General features: G+C 46.9%; 1 protein-coding gene across 5 annotated transcripts in view; it reads right to left on the bottom strand.

Annotated features, from left to right (window-relative positions):
* Nucleotides 1-18,872, bottom strand: part of LOC119969612 (disks large-associated protein 4-like) — an 847,967-nt gene that overhangs the window by 194,460 nt on the left and 634,635 nt on the right. For all 5 annotated transcript variants that reach the window (XM_038803470.1, XM_038803469.1, XM_038803472.1 and 2 more), the window contains one exon: nucleotides 17,276-17,516. In XM_038803470.1, the coding sequence (XP_038659398.1) occupies nucleotides 17,276-17,516 (241 nt within the window). The remainder of the gene's footprint in view (nucleotides 1-17,275; nucleotides 17,517-18,872) is intronic.

The raw sequence follows: 18,872 nt of genomic DNA, 5'->3' as shown, positions 1-18,872 counted from the left end.
TTGTGGCAACACCACGCGGACAGGATACCTCTGCGGAGCTGTTACTGGACAGCTAAACCTAAGAGAAAAGAAAGGCGAACCACAGGAGAAAGCGAGGGGGGAGGGGAGAAGGGGGCAGAAGGGGGGGGGGGGAGAAGAGGGAGGAGACAGGGAACAATAGAGGGGAACCAGAGAGGTGGGGGGGGGGGGGGGGAGGCAAGGGAATGATAGCCGGAAGGAGGGTGTCATGATATGCACTCATACACATAATGAGATACAGACATGCAGCGACAGACACCCAGTACAGCCACTCAACATACAGGACAGAACACAACCAATCACCAGGCAGAACACTGGAAGGTGGTTTCCCACTATAAAACACATGAGGCATCAACACTCTGCCTACTTTCAAGTAAAACTGCATCCAGTTGCAGTGTGTGTTGCCCCAGGGTGATTAGCACGACATGGTAACAGTAGTCTACTATCTCGAAGTGGTTTACCTCGAGTGATTCCGTGACGACCAGCAAGTGCCTTCCAACGGCATGGAGAAGATCGAGGCCCCTCCACAGCTACGGATCTCTGGCAATCTCGGCGCCAACTAGCGGGTCTTCAAGCAAAGGTTCCTTCTCTACATTGAGGCCTCCGACCTCTAGGATGCGTCTGATGCCAGAAAAATTGCGCTGCTCCTATCAACAGCAGGGGGACCAAGCCATCCAAATTTTCAACTCGCTTAATTTTGCGACGGCCAGGACAAGACCAAATTCAAGACCGTTTTGGAGAAGTTCGATAGTCACTGTGAAGTCGAAACAAACGAGAGCTTTGAGCACTATATCTTCCAGCAACGCCTTCAGGGTAAGGGTGAACCTTTCCAATCCTTTCTAACTCATCTCCGTATATTAGCGAAGTCCTGCAATTATTGTGCAACCGCTGATTCCATCATCAGGGATCAGATCGTGTTTGGGGTGCACGCCGATTCCTTGCGGGAGCAACTCCTCAAAATTAAGCACATGACCCTGCCAGTCGCAATCGAGACGTGTATAGTGCATGAGCATGCGAGAAATCGATACTCACGTTTCAAACCGGCAGAATACGAAAAACCTGCCTCCCACGAGACAGAGTGTACAGGTCATCGCCCGGATGCAGTGCCTCAGTATCGATGAAAGCGGCCATTTCGAGCGCTTTCCCCGGGGCCCCACGCATGCGCAACACGAACGGGAGAACGAAGCGGCCGAAAACCAAACTGCGCAGGTGCGAATGTCGGCTGACTGCACTGCGCATGTGCGACAACGCATGGAGCGTACCGACGTCAATGTCATGATGTGCCCGAACTGCGGCACCGCCCACTTAAAGCGGCAATGCCCTGCAAAAGGCAGGTGATGTTTAAATTGCGGGAAGCCCGGATCATTGTGCAGCCTTGTGCAGGGCTGCACCACCAGTCAAGGGCCAGTGATCCCAATTCCAATGCAAGCGTATTCGATGTGTACAGCAAGGCTTACTTGATTCTGATCCTGGTAGCACTACGGATCCAGAGGACAACAGCCTGGAGTCCCCCTATCGTGTGGGCATCATAACTACATGCGTGTATGCCTCCTCAAATTCAGCAAGGCGCCTATCTATCCTCAATGTGGATTCCGCGGACGAATGGCGTGCTGTCATACAAGTAAATCAATGCAGTTCAAGCTGGACACTAGTGCTTCTGCCAATCTCATCTTTCAAGCTAGATCGTATCATTATTCCTCACAGTCTGCAGAGCCTAGTGCTCAAACAAATCCATGAGGGACACCTAGGTGTCGAAAAGTGTAGGCGCAGGGCTCAGCAGCTGTCTATTGGCCGGAATCAGCCAGGACATATCCAACATGGTCCTCAATTGTGGCGACCTGCCAGCGTTTCCACCTGCTCAACAAAAGAAGCACTTCAGCAACACAAGATGTGACCTCTCCATGGTCCCAAGGTGGGAATCGACCCTTTTCACGCCACTGGGCGTGACTATGTGCTCATAATAGATACTTTTCAAATTACCGGAAGTTGTGAAGCTGTCAGACCTCACATCAAGGACAGTCCCAACGCTCCCATGGCGAGTGTACAGACCAACAATACCAACTCCCAATACTTCCAGCTGCACAGGGGCACCAGACAAGGATGCCCACTGTCCCCGCTGCTGTTCGCACTAGCAATCGAACCGCTAGCAATCGCGCTCAGGGCAGCAAAAAATTGGAGGGGGATCCGAAGGGGAGGTAGAGACAGAGTCTCACTCTATGCGGATGATCTGCTCCTCTATATCTCGGACCCACAAAGCAGCATGGACGGGATCATCGCGCTCCTGAAAGAGTTTGGAGCCTTCTCGGGCTACAAACTCAACATGAGCAAAAGTGAGATCTTCCCATTACACCCGCAAGGGGGGGGGGGGGCAGCACTAAAGGGGCTGCCGTTCAAACAAGCCCGACATAAATTCCGCTACCTGGGGATCCAAATAGCCCATGACTGGAAAGGGATCCACAAATGGAACCTCACCAGCCTGACGGAGGAAGTTAAAAAGGACCTGCAAAGATGGAACACACTCCCGCTCTCCCTCGCGGGGAGAGTTCAGACGATCAAAATGAACGTACTGCCCAGGTTCCTCTTCCTGTTTAGATCCATTCCGATCTACATCCCCAAGGCCTTTTTCAAAGCGCTGGACAAACTCATCATGGCGTTCGTATGGGGGGGTAAAATGCTAGGATCCCAAAGAAGGTCTTACAAAAAACAAAAACCAGGGGAGGGTTAGCCCTCCCGAATCTACAACTCTACCACTGGGCAGCAACAGCCGAGCGAGTAAGGGGATGGATCCAGGAGCCAGAAGCTGAGTGGGTGCGTGCGGAGGAGGCCTCCTGCATGGGAACCTCCCTCCGGGCCCTCGCCACGGCAGCACTCCCATCCCCACCCAAAAAACACTCCAGCAGCCCAGTGGTGACAGCCACCCTCCAATCCTGGAACCAACTGCGGCAGCAACTTGGCCTGACCAAAATGTCGAACAGGGCTCCCATCTGCAACAACCATAGGTTCAAACCAGCACTGACCGACGCCACCTTCAAAAGGTGGAGGCAGGACGGGGGGACACTGACAGTCAGGGACCTGTACACGGACGACAGGATCGCAACACTGGACGAACTGACAGAGAAATTTCAGCTAGCTGGGGGAACGAGCTACGGTACCTGCAGCTCAAAAACTTCCTACGAAAGGAGACAAGGACGTACCCACAACCGCCACGACAGACACTACTGGAAGACCTACTGGACGCAAGTATCCTAGAGAAAGGGAACTGTAGTGACATGTATGACCGACTGGTAGATAGGGACGACACCGTACTGGACGCAACAAGGAGGAAATGGGAGGACGACCTGGGGATGGAGATCGGGTGGGGACTCTGGAGCGAAGCACTGCATAGGGTCAACTCCACCTCCACGTGCGCAAGGCTCAGCCTGACGCAACTAAAAGTGGTACATAGAGCCCACTTAACAAGAACCCGTATGAGTAGGTTCTTCCCGGAGGTGGAAGACAGATGTGAACGGTGCCAAAGAGGCCCGGCCAACCACGCCCACATGTTCTGGTCCTGCCCCAGACTCGTGGAGTACTGGACAGCCTTCTTCGAGGTAATGTCCAAAGTGGTGGGAGTGAGGGTGGAGCCATGCCCGATAGTGGCGGTCTTCGGGTTTCAGAACAGCCAGATCTATTCCTGGGGAGGAGGGCGGATGCCCTTGCCTTTGCCTCCCTGATCGCCCGCCGTAGAATCCTGTTTGGCTGGCGGTCAGCAGCACCGCCCAGAGCTGCGGACTGGCTGTCCGACCTCTCGGAATCTCTCCAAATGGAGAAAATCAAATTTGCCATCCGAGGGTCGGACGACGGCTTCCACAGAACGTGGGAGCCATTCATGCGACTGTTCCGGGACCTATTTGTGGCCAATGTACAAGAGGAAGAATAGTCGGGGAAGGTAGCGGGAGGGGGGGGGGGGCTACAGGTTCGTTACGGGGGTTCGATGGCTAGCTAAGGCCCAAAACCAAGCTAAATAAACATGTTGAGGGGGGGGGGGGGGGGGGGGGCGCAGTTACTACGAAGATGCTTACCTGTAAATATGTGTGTTAATTTTTGCGTGTTTGTTTTTGTTTGTTTTTTTTTTTTCTCTCTCCTAACAATTTGTAATTTGTTCAATAAAATACGAAAACTGAATAAAAACATTTATAAAAAAAAAAACAAGGCCTGCAAGGAGACATTTGCCAGGCATGGTATTCCACTCACTGTCATGAGTGACAATGGTCCCTGCTTCCACAGTCAAGAGTGGTCCAATTTCGCCAAGTCGTACCAATTCAACCACATTACCTCAAGCCCACAGTACCCGCAGTCCAATGGGAAGGTTGAGAAATGGGTCCAAATAGTGAAGCAACTGCTCTGCAAGGCTGCGGACTCTGCTTCTGACTTCAACCATGCACTTTTGGTGTACAGGGCAACCCCTCTGTCCACCGGTATGTCTCCGGCTCAACTCCTCATGAATAGAGACCTGCGGACGACTGTTCCAGCCTTATACTTACCAGACCTGGATCACCTCCCAGTGCTGCAAAAGGTGCAGCAACTCAGGAACCGGCAAAAGCTGACATACGATGCTCATGCTACCGATTTGCCTGTGCTATCTCTGGAAGATGCTGTTCAGATCCAGCCACCTGATGGAGGTTGGTCAGCTCCAGCTGTTGTTGTTCAACAGGCTGGTCCCAAATCGTTTGTAGTTCGTATGGCTGATGGTTCCATTGTCAGGCGCAACAGAAGGACACTGCGCAAAGTTGCCTGCCCACCACCAGATCCTACTTTTCTATATGCTGTTATGCCTCCTCTGGACACCTCGCACCACGAGGCCACCAATCTGGCAGCAATCTCACCTGTCAAGGCGCCGTCGTCCCCACCTCCACCTCTCAGGTGGTCGACAAGGATCAGACGCAAGCCGCAAAGATTGGACTTACAGGCATTTATCTTGTAAATTTTGTTCTGATCTGCATGCTAGACACCTCTTATATATATATTCATCCACTCGCTTTCATCCACTCGCCATTTAATGTAAATAGTTCTACATGTCAATACAATTGCATATGCTCCAAGCAACCAAAATTTTTTATAAAAAGGGGAGATGTCATGATATGCACTTATGCACATAATGATACAGACAGGCAGTGACAGACACCCAGTACAGCCAATCAACACACAGGACAGAACACAACCAATCACCAGGCAGAACACTATAAAACACACGAGGCATCAACACTCTGCCTCTTTCCACTGGTGACAACTGTAGTGACAGTCAGGGTGTATATATCAGTTAGGACCTTTTCGACGTGGCTCAGAGCTAGTCTGGTCTAGTTAGTTATAGTAAGCACTCATAGATTTGTAGAGTGTCAACCCACAGCAAACTGTGTGCATTGCTTAACAATTCGATAAAGCGTATTGAACAAACATCAAAGTTTGGAGTCTACTTTCAAGTACAACTGCATCCACTTGCATCCATGTTACCCCAGGGTGATTAACACGACAGAGGGCACGGGAAACAATATCAAACTTGGCAAATACAGGAACAGAGAGCAAGGAAAATACGGGCAAAAGACGGGATGAACGGCTGAAGTGGAGGTGAACGCGAGACAACGGCAGCGAAAACCGTCCGGAGAAGCAAGTAACAACACTAACACCAGATCCATTCCCATATTGCCCTCTCTGTATTGGACACAACTAATGTAAGGGTTTCTCCAACACCCAAACTCATATGTACCTCAGTTTTACACCCCCTCCCCCAACCAACAGGTGCCTACTTACATGTTAAAAACAATACTGCCAACTGTACGGAGTTGCTGTTGTTGCGCTAGTGCACAATATCATACCTGTCTTTTTTTGTGTTTTCTTCTCTTCTATATATATATATATATTATACTGTGTACATAACTGAAAGTACACTTTGTTCAAAAACCCGATAAAAAACATTTATAAAACAAGATATTTATTTGGAATTATGAATAATAACCTATGAAGTACTGTTTGTGATTATAATCACAAAAAAATTATACCACATTTGCATGAGATTCCTTTTGTCTTCTGCTTCAACAAAGAGATTAATCCATTTAATGTATAATGGTTAATACCTTTCTTACAATTATGACAAAGACTATTCATAACTAATATAAATTTGTCATAATTGATATCACGGAACTTGCTAGGTTAGTATGCAGTAAAACACTAAAATTCAAATGAAAATAACATTTGACAATACAATAGTAAAGTGTTAATGAATGTTCATAAAGTTAATGACAAAGCTGTGGAAATGCTAACTGAAGACACATAGTGTGCGATCTAGTGGCCCTGTTGCCCAAGCGAGGGCATGGACCCAATTTCCATAGATCTAAATAAATGTTAATACAATTAAAGGGTTGACGCTGTAGTGCCCGCCAAGGATGTAACCTCTCCCTTGGCGTTGTGACTTTACACCAGCGCCAATTACTACTGGTTTTTAAAAGTGAAAACCAGTTGTGATGACCATGCTGGGGGCACCGAGGTGTCTCTAGGCCCCGTAGGTTGAGGGACAAGGTTGGGCATTGCCGCTGGTACCCTGGCAGTGATCTCTGACAGTGCCTCCTGGCATTACCCAAACGCTGCAGTGCCAACGGGGAGTGTCCAAAGGACAGTGCCAAGGGGGTAGTGCCACGGGGCCTTGGCAGGGGGTGATCGCTCTCATCCTTTGGGGGAGGGTTCCCCTTTTATGTGGTATTAGGGAGAGACCTGATGTCTGCAAAGGGGTGGGAGGAAAGAGAAGAGAGTCCCAATGCCTGTATAGATAGTGGTGGGTGGGGGGGTGGTACAAGGTGCCCCAATGTTTGGGGAGGGTCCCGATCTCTGTGAGGGGTGTTCCGATGTCTGTGAACGGGATGGGGGGGGGGGGGGGGCCTTAATTTGAACTTTGAGACCTTTAAAAATGGTGCCCTCATCTTAGAAACCCGGCTTTGCTCCCGACATTAAACCCCCCTTCCACTCCCCAAGCTGGCTATGTGATCCTCACCAGCACTTAGGAATTACAAGAGTGTTGTTAAATCAGACGAGTAAAGGTGTCTATGAAGCTGTCGTGTTTCACAAAGTTTTTCACACCTGATCTAACACATGGCAATTTTGGGACAATTGCCCAGAGTGTTGGATCGGGCGTGCTTTTAGAAAAATTGCACCCTTAAATGCCAATGTCTGTGGCTAAATATCCAAATTTCCTTGGCTCAACTTATTTCTAAGTTTTATTCAAGAACGCAAATAAACATGCTTGGTTTATTTGTATCTTTATCTCAGGTCTGAAAGACATTTACAGATACTAAAAGTAGGGTTAACGTCAATGAATGACACAAGGAAAAGGGCTTGATGAATCTTATATGGTAAGGCTGTCAGAACACATTAAGTAGTACATTAGGAATGTAATTGGTAATGTCACCATGAATCTCATCAATTCTTCAGCTTTAAAAATAAAGATTTGATGTGACTCCTGGTTCAGATAATCAGTATTAAACCCGTAGCAAGGAGCATCGACAGATCTAATGAGAATTGTTAAGGATGAATTAATTGCATTCTGTCTGCCACCAATTTAGAAATTGTAAAATTAGTTCAAGAATTTAACATTGCTGAGAGCTACAAGAACACCTGGGGCCCAGCCATAATGGACATGATATTTCACGATAAATTGTACAGGAAAAATAAGAACTGTCAGATCTCATGCTTCTTGTAATCTGTGACATTGTTCAACTCAAATGTCATTTTTACAGTGTAACGCTTTCAGCTTTATTTTGATGTGCAATCCATGCAGAATGTAACTGCTACACCAATCAGCACTTATTGACAAGCTTGCCTGAGGGAACGAATACCAACTTTTTACAATGAACTCATCCATTTGCTCCTTAAATTGGAATCTTAATGTAGCATGGAGAAATGATGAATTACGACTGATCAGTTCTTCAGCGTCTCCAGTATCTCACTGGTATTATTCATTTCATTTTTACACAAAGGGCTGATCATGTTTATCTCCAGCCTGTTCGATGAAGACTCGCTTAACACTAACATGTTTAAGTAACTTTCTTGTCTGTCAGAACTATCGCCCTTTAACCAAACACTGCTAGGATTGTGTTAACATTTCAGTGCAATGCTGATAGAGTACTGTTCTGCCAGAGTTGCTGTGTTGTGCCGAAAGGCAGCTGGTCAATGCTGAACATCCCTCTTCAGGAATCTACTCTGCTCGCCACGACTCGCGAGATCTTGCGAGACGTCGCGATGTGAATCCCGTCAATTGTGGGGGGAATCACTTTTCTTTAGCAAATCTTCATATTAGAGTGAAACAGCTAGTCTCACTCTAATATACAGTCCATCATCTCACCAAGGCGTTGATCTAATCCCTTTGCTGTGGAGACCTTGGGCGAGGACTGTTCAGTGCTGGTTTCCATAAATGGGGACCAGATGGAACGGGGGTCGCCCAGGGGATTGGAAGCCCCCAGGTGCTTGCCATTTAGGTAGGGTGGTACCCTGGAACTGCTGGTGCCACCTGGGTACCCTGGCACTGCCAACCTGGCAGTGCTATAGGGTGCCAGCTTGGCACTGCCAAGGTGCTCAGGTGACACTGCCAGCTGGAAGGGGCACTGCAGGCTGGCAGTGTCAAGATGCCAAGCTGGCAATTTTCCCACAATGGCAATCGGATACGGGGGGGGGGGTGCCCTGTGTGGGTGCAGGGAGGCCCGAAGACATCTTTATAGGTGAGTTGAGACATAGGGGTTTTCGGGGCCGCATCCGCGGGTGGGGGGGGGGGGGGGGGGGGTTGGGGGGGGGGGTGGCATTGAGAGATCAGGATGCTATTTAAAAATGGTGCCCCGATCTCCTCCTACACTGAGGAGTTCTGGCGAACGGATCTCCTCGGTGCAAGAAACGGGACTAAGAGTGGCGTAGTTGGGGAGTTCCCCGCTGTGGCCCCAAATCTATCCAAATGGGTACAGAGTCTCATTTGCTAACGTAGGGTTTTTCAGTGGTCTGAGTGCCAGGAATCACCTGGCTAAACATGCTCATTATTAGACTGTGATCCCATTTAGTTAGATAGCGGCTGCTGTCTTTCAAGTGTGATATCAAACCAAAAGCCAATTTAAACAGACATTAATAATCCTTCAGCATTATTTGAAGAAGTCAGGGACTTGTGTTTTGGCCAGCGATCCTTCTTCAACCAAAACCCTAGAAACAAATCATCACACTCCTATTTGGAGGGCCTTGATGGAGCTTCTTCGACCGTGTTGCTCCCAGCGCAAATTCTGCTATGTCAGGGGCAGCACGGTGGTGCAGTGGTTAGCTCTGCTGCCTCACGGCGCCGAGGTCCCAGGTTCAATCCCGGCTCTGGGTCACTGTCAGTGTGGAGTTTGCACATTCTGCCCATGTCTGCGTGGGTTTCACCCCCACAACCCAAAGATGTTCAGGGAAGGTGGATTGGCCACGCTAAATTGCCCCTTAATTGGAAAAAAAAAATGAATTGGGTAGTCTAAATTTACAAAAAGAAAATTCTGCTATGTCGGGAGAATGCAATAAGAGGCCCAAAATGAGATTTGTTCCGGGCACTAAACAGTTTCCGATGCTCCTGTGCTCTCCCAGCAGATTTAATTTGGCTCACACCCTCACTGGCTGTGAACCAGATTAGCAGCACGGTAGCACAGTGGTTAGCACAGTTGCTTCACAGCTCCAGGGTCTCAGGTTCGATTCCCGGGTTGGGTCACTGACTGTTTGGTGTCTGCATGTTCTCCCTGTGTCTGCGTGGGTTTCCTCCGGGTGCTCCGATTTCCTCCCACAGTCCAAAGTTGTGCAGGTTAGGTAGATTGGCCATGATAAATTGACCTTGGTGTCCAAAAAAGGTTAGATGGGGTTACTGGGATAGGGTGGAGACGTGGCCTTAAGTAGGGTGCTCTTTCCAAGGGCCGGTGCAGACTCGATGGGCCGAATGACCTCCACCTGCATTGTAAATTCTATGATGCTATGATATTAAAATTTGCATTTAAATATGCAGGATCGGCTTTAAGCCGAATTCTCCTGAAGTTCTCTCCCCGACCGGCACAACATAAAGCCAGCACGAATCACTACAGGTCTCTCCAAATGGAGACCTGGCATGATGACCATGCCAGAGGGCAGGGAAGCCATTGTAGACCCCAGGTGGTAGGGAGAACATGGGGGGGTCGGGTCACCCTGATGCCTGTATGGTGTGGGGGTGGGGTGGTTGGGGGAATCGGAACACTTAGTTGTGGGGGTAGGTTGCCCCTTTGTGATCAAGAGTTTGGGATGTTCCCCTTGTATGCGGGGATCATGATGTCCATGGGGGGGGGAGGGGGCATGCGGGAGGGTAAGGAGGCGTAGCACCATCGGGCACCATGATCTCTGAGAAGCCGGGCTTGCCGGTGGCTTTCGGACCAGCACACCTCATTCATGGTACAAATCACGGCAACCTCCAAAACAATGTCTGCGTGTGGGTGGATTGTGATTGAACTGCCGGAGACCACACTTAGAAAATGATAGATTTGCATCCCTTATGTGGAAAATGGCTATCTAATTTAGAAATAAAATAAACGACTGCAATACTTATATAAATCTATGACGTGCTTCAGAATGTTTCTGAGGCACCTAATAAAGGACAATTCTTCCACTTGGAGATAATGTAAATAAATACAGTGGGCGGAATTAGCGGGCCTGTTCGCCATGGCTGCAAATCCTGTTATGACTGCTAAATCCTGCAAGAGGGCTATAATGGGATTTGTACCGGCGAGATTATGGTTTGAGAATTCCCCCCCCCCCCCCCCCCCCCCACCAGTAATGTGATCAGGTTCATACTGATTTCCATGAATTTTAATAAATTTAAATATACTTAAACGGCTTTAGGCCATAGCATCCGCTCACGCTGAATCCTCTCCACACTCCCCCCCCCCCCCCCCCCCCCCCCTCCGGAGGCATGACGTCCTGCTGGCATGAACCATTATTGCTTTTCAACAGGGAAAACCAGTCGTGGTGACCATGCCAATGGCGCAGAGGTGAGTATAGCTCTTGAGCGGTGAAGGACGTGGCTGGGTAGTGCCTGGCACCCTGGAACCGCTAACCTGGCACTGTCATTTGGCATGCCCAGATGGCACGTTCACGTTGGCACAGCCAGAGTGCGGGGAAGTGCCAGGCTGGCAATGCCGGGGGCAGGCCGTCTGGAGAGCGCCACTGGGGCGTTTGCTGTATGTGCAAGGGTGGCTGTGCATGCATTGGGGTGGGGAGGCAGAGTCTGTGGAAGGGGGTGAGGACGGTGCAAGTGACAGGGAGAGGGGGTGATGCCAGTGACGGGATAGAGCCCCGATCCTGGTGGGAGCTATCGGGTCTCCCAATGCTTGTGTGGTGTGGGGGAGTGTCATTAACTTTACATGGTGGTGGAGAGTGCGGGGGGGGGGGGGCTGATGTTTGCCCTTCTGCGTGTGGAGGTTGTGAGGTGTTTCTCTTATCTGCTGTGGGCAGGTGGTGGGGTGGGGTCCCGGTCTCCGTGGTGGCGGGGTGTGTTCCAAGCTCTGTTGTTGGGGAGGGCAGGAGGTTTTTATATAACTTAGAAATTGTGTGTTAAAAGTTGTGCCCCAATCTCAAAATCCTGACTTTGTCAGCGTGTTTAAGCCATGGCCCGCAGCACTCACCTTGCCAACACTTTGAAATTGCACAGAGTGCTGGTTCATCAAGCAAGAAAAGGCACCTTTGAAGCCAGCTTTTCCTGCCTGATCCAGCACTCTGTGCAATTTTGGGAAAATTCTGCCCAAAGTATTTTGCACATCTCATTTTTGACCACCTGCGCCTCTTGTCAGGTGCACAGGCCTGATTGTCCTCCATGTTACAAAAGAATGTGTGGACATGTGGGCACAACTGACGGGGGTGAGAAAATTGGCAGACAGTAAACACATCGAACGGTTTATACAGATAGGTGAAAAAAAATGACATTTATGAAAAAGCTATTTCACATTAAGATATTAAAATCTACCCAAATCCTTTATCTGACTCTCAGAATTGAACATGAAGAAAAGAGATGATGGGAGGGTCTCAGGTAATGTTGTCTTGCAGTGCCATACCATAATGTTATTGAGGAGACTCACCTGCGGAATATTGACTTTAGACAAGATAAGAGGCATTGTGAGATGACTGAACAATTAAGAAGCTACTCAGGCCAAACGGTCTCTTCTTAGATCTTTCCCACAGGAACATTTGTCAGCTACTGGGTCATAAAAGAGCAACAAACAAAACGACAACAACGGCCTCGAGGAGGATTGAGGTGGACTAGCTTAAACCGATTTGGATAGTGTTTTTCTAAAATGGAAGATTGGAAAACAGCGGTTGGATGTCAAAATCCTGCATCTCATAATCCAGCTTTAACTGCTGCGACACTGCCTCGCCAACACCGAGATGGTGCTGGTGCTAGTAAGGCCCAAGGAAGAATCGGATTCCCATTAGTGCTAATTTGTTTGCCTGCCAGGAATACTGAATTCCCCATCATGTCTCCTCATGATACCACATGCGGCAATCACTCACGGTCCTGCCACTGACACACCAATTAATGCTCAGGATACCTTTTTTGTTTGATGAAATTGAACTGTGAACACTTAAGAAGCTCATACTGCATTCCGTGTCCACTCTATTAGCCAGGCACTCACTATTGCATTGTAAATAATACAAAAACGAGTGTAACACAAGTGCAGTAAATGTTAACGTGTGACCTTCAGCAACAGAGAAATAAAAATCATTCAATGTGAATTTTTTTGATCGACAGTTTTAACTGCGAGTGAGCACAGTAGCCATTCATTTTCAAAGTACTGACTTTGTGTTCATCAGCTGGAGCCACTATTTTCATTGTGCAACAACAAGCTTACAAAAGATTTTTTGAATGATTTGGGGTTATTACCAAGTCATACTTGGCAAGGACATGTAAGGCGTGGACACACTTAGATTATAGAACTGAGACAGTTCATTGACTCAGACCTGTTTCGGAGTATGGTTAAATATCTGGTTACGCAAGTGAACCACCCACAGTCAAAAATTCTACTGCATTTCATTAACAACGGCAATACATAATTGCAGAAACATTCGAGGCATTTAGCTTGTATTGCACTTCCTACAAACTTAAATTAAACCGACAACGTTTAACATTTGAATGCAGAAAAACACACACGACCTGCTATTCAACCCCAGCTCTATGCCGAAGTAGATTGGAGTGCACTGGCGATTAAGTTAGGAGCAGAGTGGGTACTTCTCCATTTGTGTCAAACTCATGTTTGGCTATCCTTCCGAGTCCAATGCCATTTTAACTCTGGACCACGTGAGGTCTGTACAGTATTAATCATATGGGACAAAGCTGACAGCAGATCAGTCCATGACCAGAGGAGGCCCCAGAATTAAGATTTTGTTGCTTTCCTTGCAAGCCAGGAGGATTAGCATGTTGCTCTGGGCTCCATAGAGAAGCTGTCAGTAACTCTTTACCCAAGTATTCCTCCTGCCCATCTCTTCCAAAACCACACTGACTTGGATTAGTGTGGGGGCCGTGCATTCAGCTTCCTCCTGTCTAAAATCCTGCTCCCACTCATCAGCCAGATAGTGATCCCTGTAGATTCAGGCCAGAGACTTGGTTCCAGATGAGGCCTTAGACTGCCTAACAGTTTTAATAGATTTGTCAACACTCCTGAATTGACCTGGAATCTCCCAAAATTAAAAATCTAACTCCTCAACACTGCTGAGAGCAACTTGGGAGAAACATTATTGGGGTATTTTCTTCCCTCATTTCACTTCAGACAACCTCACAAAGAATAGGGCCACGATGAGCACAGCATGCACCATAGCCCTGAGCTGTGCATAGAGCAGTTTCTGGAGCACAGTGGATGGTGAGTACTGTAGCTGTTCTAATTGTTTGGTTAGTATGAGTATTGATCTGACGGGTGACCACTACAAGGACTCTGGAGGCGCTGCCATTGGAGGTGGAGATTATGTTACAAAACTGTCTGGTATCCAGGCGAACCAGAGTTGGCAAAGTTAGATTAGAATATCCCAGCCTCACATCAGCGTAACCACATGAATTTGTCCCCTATGCCTCACTCACACCTCCAGTTAAAATTGGACCTGTAGTCAAATTCTACATTGAGAGGGTTTTTTTTTTCTGATTCTTTAAATGTACTCGTGGTTCTCCCATGTTGATGCACATTAAGTAGATGACGCACGGGAGCAATATACCATATCAACAATATCAATATGTTTGTATGTGTACAGACGGAAACCTCTTTTGTCAAAATTTCCTATTCTCAGCTCATGGCATATTAAACATGCATAAATCTCAAAGTTATATATTTTAACACAATCCTAGCAAACACGTTGAGCGTCTAACACAGTCATTTCAATATAACTAATTTAGTTCCAGTGGGAGACTCAACATTTTCTTTTCTTGACTTCGACTTGGTGAATGTGATGTTGTTCTCAATGATCTCCCTTTTCCCATCTTGCCAGGAATAAGTGATTCCTAAATGTTATTGTGCTTAGAGTACATGTAATCAGAGTAAGATCTTTTAAAAAAAGTAAATATTGAATACATTACAATCGCAATGATGGAAGTTGTTGTGAATAAACTCCATTTGTTACCAGAAGCAGTGCATAGTCAGCAATTTAATGACAGGGTTGGCAGCTTTTGCTAATTTAAGAGGGCTATTTCCTGCTTGTGGTGACGTTTTGGAATGCAACTCAACGTACACAGACTACTCGATAAAGTATTACCTAGTACTACAATTCACAGTTATTATTCATGCTGAACTGTGCAATATGATCCTTGTCCCATAAGTAAGATGAATCATTTAAACTTATGGGCAACTCAGATATAAATAAGTTGGGTCACATGTAAATTAATGCTGCATTTCATAGTTTGGCTGCAACAAGTATTGGCCCTGGAAATCTTCAATGGGAGTCCACCACATTGGCTGAAAATGACCGTGGGTAGGAGGTGGCTGAGTTCTAAACCCTCATTACCTACAGCCAAGGAACAGAAGTGGACACCGGGGATTCCAGGTGATGGTGAGAGTCAATAATATATTTTGTTTGGGCCTCTCAACACTCCACTTGGATGTGCCACCCTTAATATTTTTCCGAAACCTCTATTACGATTGGCAAGCAATCAGGGGACTTCTCTCTGACCACAGAAACGTCAGGCTCAGTGGCTGAGGATCAAATGCCAAAATATGCCCATTTTGGATTTTGAGAACCACTATTTTCAAATGACAATTGTTTTGATCATCAAGGTGAGGGCCATTGGTACTGAATTGTATTTGGGCATCCACTATCAGCATCAAGCATTTTCATCTATGCATTAGATGCTAAAGAAAATCCCTCATCTTATTCCAGCAAAGTGCTCTTTGTAAGCCCTCTACTGTGGCAGTTCCCTTTACCACACCAACCATCCTAGACTGATATTTAATGCAAACAAGTGACAATTACAGCAATTTTATCGAGTGGGACCAATGTCCAACAGGAACTGGTTGAGTACTTCCCAACTAATTTCACATATGGTGCTTATAACCTCCAGAAAGAGATTTGAGTCCATCTGTCTGGCTGAATTCAGATGCAGGTCCCGCAAAGGTAAAGGCAGGGGGTTTGACTTTTGTCTTCATCACCCTGGCAATAATCTGACAAGAGTGGATTGCCTGTCCATTATACAACTTGCCGAGTCAAATCAGGCGGGTCCATAAAAGGTTGGTGAGCTGCTCTACCAGAATACCAGCCACGCATGTTAACCCACTGCTCCATTGTTGAGTGCAGTTTCACAACACAGTTGTAACAGTGTTTAGCTGGAATTATGCCAAGATCAACATTTGTTCATATTATTTTTGGACCTTTGATTGGTGCTTAGGCAATAAAAAGACACACTAGCGCTGACATCAAAATAATGGCCCAGGCTGACACATCCAATGATATTCCAGATCTCTTTGTAGGAAAGTAGCTGGTATCCACTTGGTACTTCTGTCCGATGGCATGGGTGAGGTCGAAAACTTGCGTGATTCATCATCCATCGTCGCCACTACCCCATCACCTTTCAAACATGAAGCTTTTGTTGTGATATGTCATGACAACTTTTTGTATTTTGCTATAACAAATAATATGCAAATATATTGTCCAATAGAAAAACAATAACTTACTCTCCGATACAAATAGAAATTCCACACGATTAGCATTATAAGTTCCACAAAAACAGAATTTGAGTAAAGCAGAGTGGATGATATTAATGGCCACTATGTATAACATTTTAATCACTGATTTCAGGAGATCAAAAGAAAAATATATTTAAAACACTTTTCTCATCTTTAAAAAAAAACATTTTCTTCACGAAAAATGAAATGTTATTATGTCACAAAATCAGTCTCACATTTTACATGTGACCACACAAACCATTGATTGCACTTTGCAATGCAGCAAGTGACTACCATCTCCAGCATTATTCAAGCACTTTTAAACCACTACCAAACTTAAGACCCAATGACTTGCAACACAATCTCTTCAAAACCCAATTGACATGGCACATTCAATGGCAGCACAGAGGGCAAATCATCATGCACAACTGTAACATTTTCTCTGCCGTGACCTACATCCATATTAAAATAGAGCATCAGAAATTTAAATTATTTTTTATACCACAAAATCAGTACTGCATTTTCAGCTTTCTTTCACTGATACAAATGTTTAAAAATGAAAATGCATTTTCTTGGTACGTGCATTATATAACTAGAGTTGTGCAAGTACTATATTCAGATTTTATATTCACCTCAGACTATCTGAATGACCACAACAAACATTCTAAACCCTCAGGCACAGAAAATAACATTTTAACATTTGCACAATTTCCATTTTCAGTGGAACTAAACCATAGACATTATTAAAAACCACTTTTTAAAAAAACCTTGACCTCATTAATTTTTAAAAAGATATAGGCATAAATTAAATGAATCATGGATGCTCTTAGATATGATTTATAATCTTTTGGTGATGCTGGCCATAACTCACTACAAACTATACCTCATCATTGAAGGATCAGGTCAGCTCACTATTATGGTGTAAAGATACACCAAGGACCTTCCTAACGTAATAATCTCTATCTGACGGCATAAAATGTTTTCTTTGCAAGATGCCTTTAAGCAGCTTTTTTCTGCCCCTTCAAAGTACCATTGCTTACAGAATGGGAATTAGAGACTGTTTCTGTGGTACTTACTGGTGTTGGTTTGCATGGTTCTAACGGTGGTTGCTATAGGTGGAGGAGACACCGAGCGGATGGATACATTGTCCTCGTCCTGAGAACAGCCAGCCTGGATAGCTCTTAGGTAGCTGTGACTTCTTGAACGGAAACAGCCGGGTATGGGCAGGTCCAGTGCATCCACTGCTTGCGAGTCCACCTCGTTGAAGACCGACTCACAGATATTTTCATACTGGTTGCTGAAATCCATTTCTCTCTCCTTTGAACGGAATAAAGAAAAGTGATATTGAGCATGGATTGACCAATGAAAGAATTACTGAGGCCAGTTGTTTTACATCACAGTTACAGTTGTGCAGCCGTTAGAAATTTAGTTAAATCATGGGCACACTTCTGTTGGAATAATAATACAACATCACTGAAGATATTGGGCGGGATTCTGTGATCCTGAGGCTAAGTGCGATGCCGTCGGAAACGCCGTCGCGTTTCTCGACGGCATCAACATGGCCTCAAGGTCAGCAATTCTGGCCGCTCCAGCTGCTGATCCTGGCATAAAGGGTGCCTTTATGGGTGCCACGGGTCCTCACAAGTGCAGTGGCACCGGCGCCAACGCACGCATGCGCAGTGGCACCCTTGAACGCGCAAGCCCCGTCGCAACATGGCGCAGGGCTACAGGGGCCGGCGCGGAAGAAAGGAGCCCCCAGCCAGAGAGGCCGGACCGCTGATCGGTGGGCCTCGATCGTGGGCCAGGCCACATCAGAGCCCCCTCCCCCCTCCCACAGGCCGTCCCCGGACCCTTCAACGCTGAGGTACCGCCGGCTGAGAGCAGGTGTGAACGGCGTCGGCGGGACTTGGGTTTTTTATGACGGCTGCTCGGCCTATCCCGGGCCGAGAATTGACGCGCGGCCCCCGACCGGCGCCATGTCATCCATCCCGGCGCCAATGGTGCCGAATCTCCGCTCTGCATTAGGAGGGATGATCAAAAGCTTGCTCAAAGAAACACATTTTAAGGAGATTCTTAAAGAGGACAGATAGATGCTGAAGAGTTTTGTGTGGGGTAATTTCAGAATGTAAAGCCCAGGTGGCTAATAGGAGGCTTCCAATGATGGACTGAAGAGGAACTAAAAGATCAGTGAGGATGGGGCAGGGACGGGGGCAGGGAGGGTGGTGGTGGAGCATTGGAAGAAGTTCTCAAAATAGAGAGGGCCAAGGCCACGCAAGAATTTACGCACAAGAATTTGTTTTTAAAATTTCAGGCTTTGGGAGACCAGGAACCAATAAAGATTGGTGTCGACAGGCGATGGGTAATTGGTCAGAATAGAATATGGGCAGCAGAGTTTTGGGTGAGTTGAAGCCGGCAGAAGGTGGAAGATGAGAGTTTGGCCAGGAGAGCATTGGTGACTTTGCTTCTCTACTCCTTCACACCAATGGGATTCTCCATTCCCATTGCAGTGAATGGAGATTTGGCTGAGTGCCAAATTCTCCATCCATGCTGGCAGCAGCAGCGAGGCAGACACACAGTGGAGAATCCCGCCCGGTATTACTACCGAGTACGCTGCAATCAACATTTTTTTAGCCAGAGTCACCTTTAGCCAGAATTTTAACAGGAATATCAACA

The sequence above is a fragment of the Scyliorhinus canicula genome, chromosome 7 (assembly GCF_902713615.1).
Source record: "Scyliorhinus canicula chromosome 7, sScyCan1.1, whole genome shotgun sequence".
Classification (NCBI taxonomy): Eukaryota; Metazoa; Chordata; class Chondrichthyes; order Carcharhiniformes; family Scyliorhinidae; genus Scyliorhinus; species Scyliorhinus canicula.
This window is presented reverse-complemented; position numbering and strand designations above follow the sequence as displayed.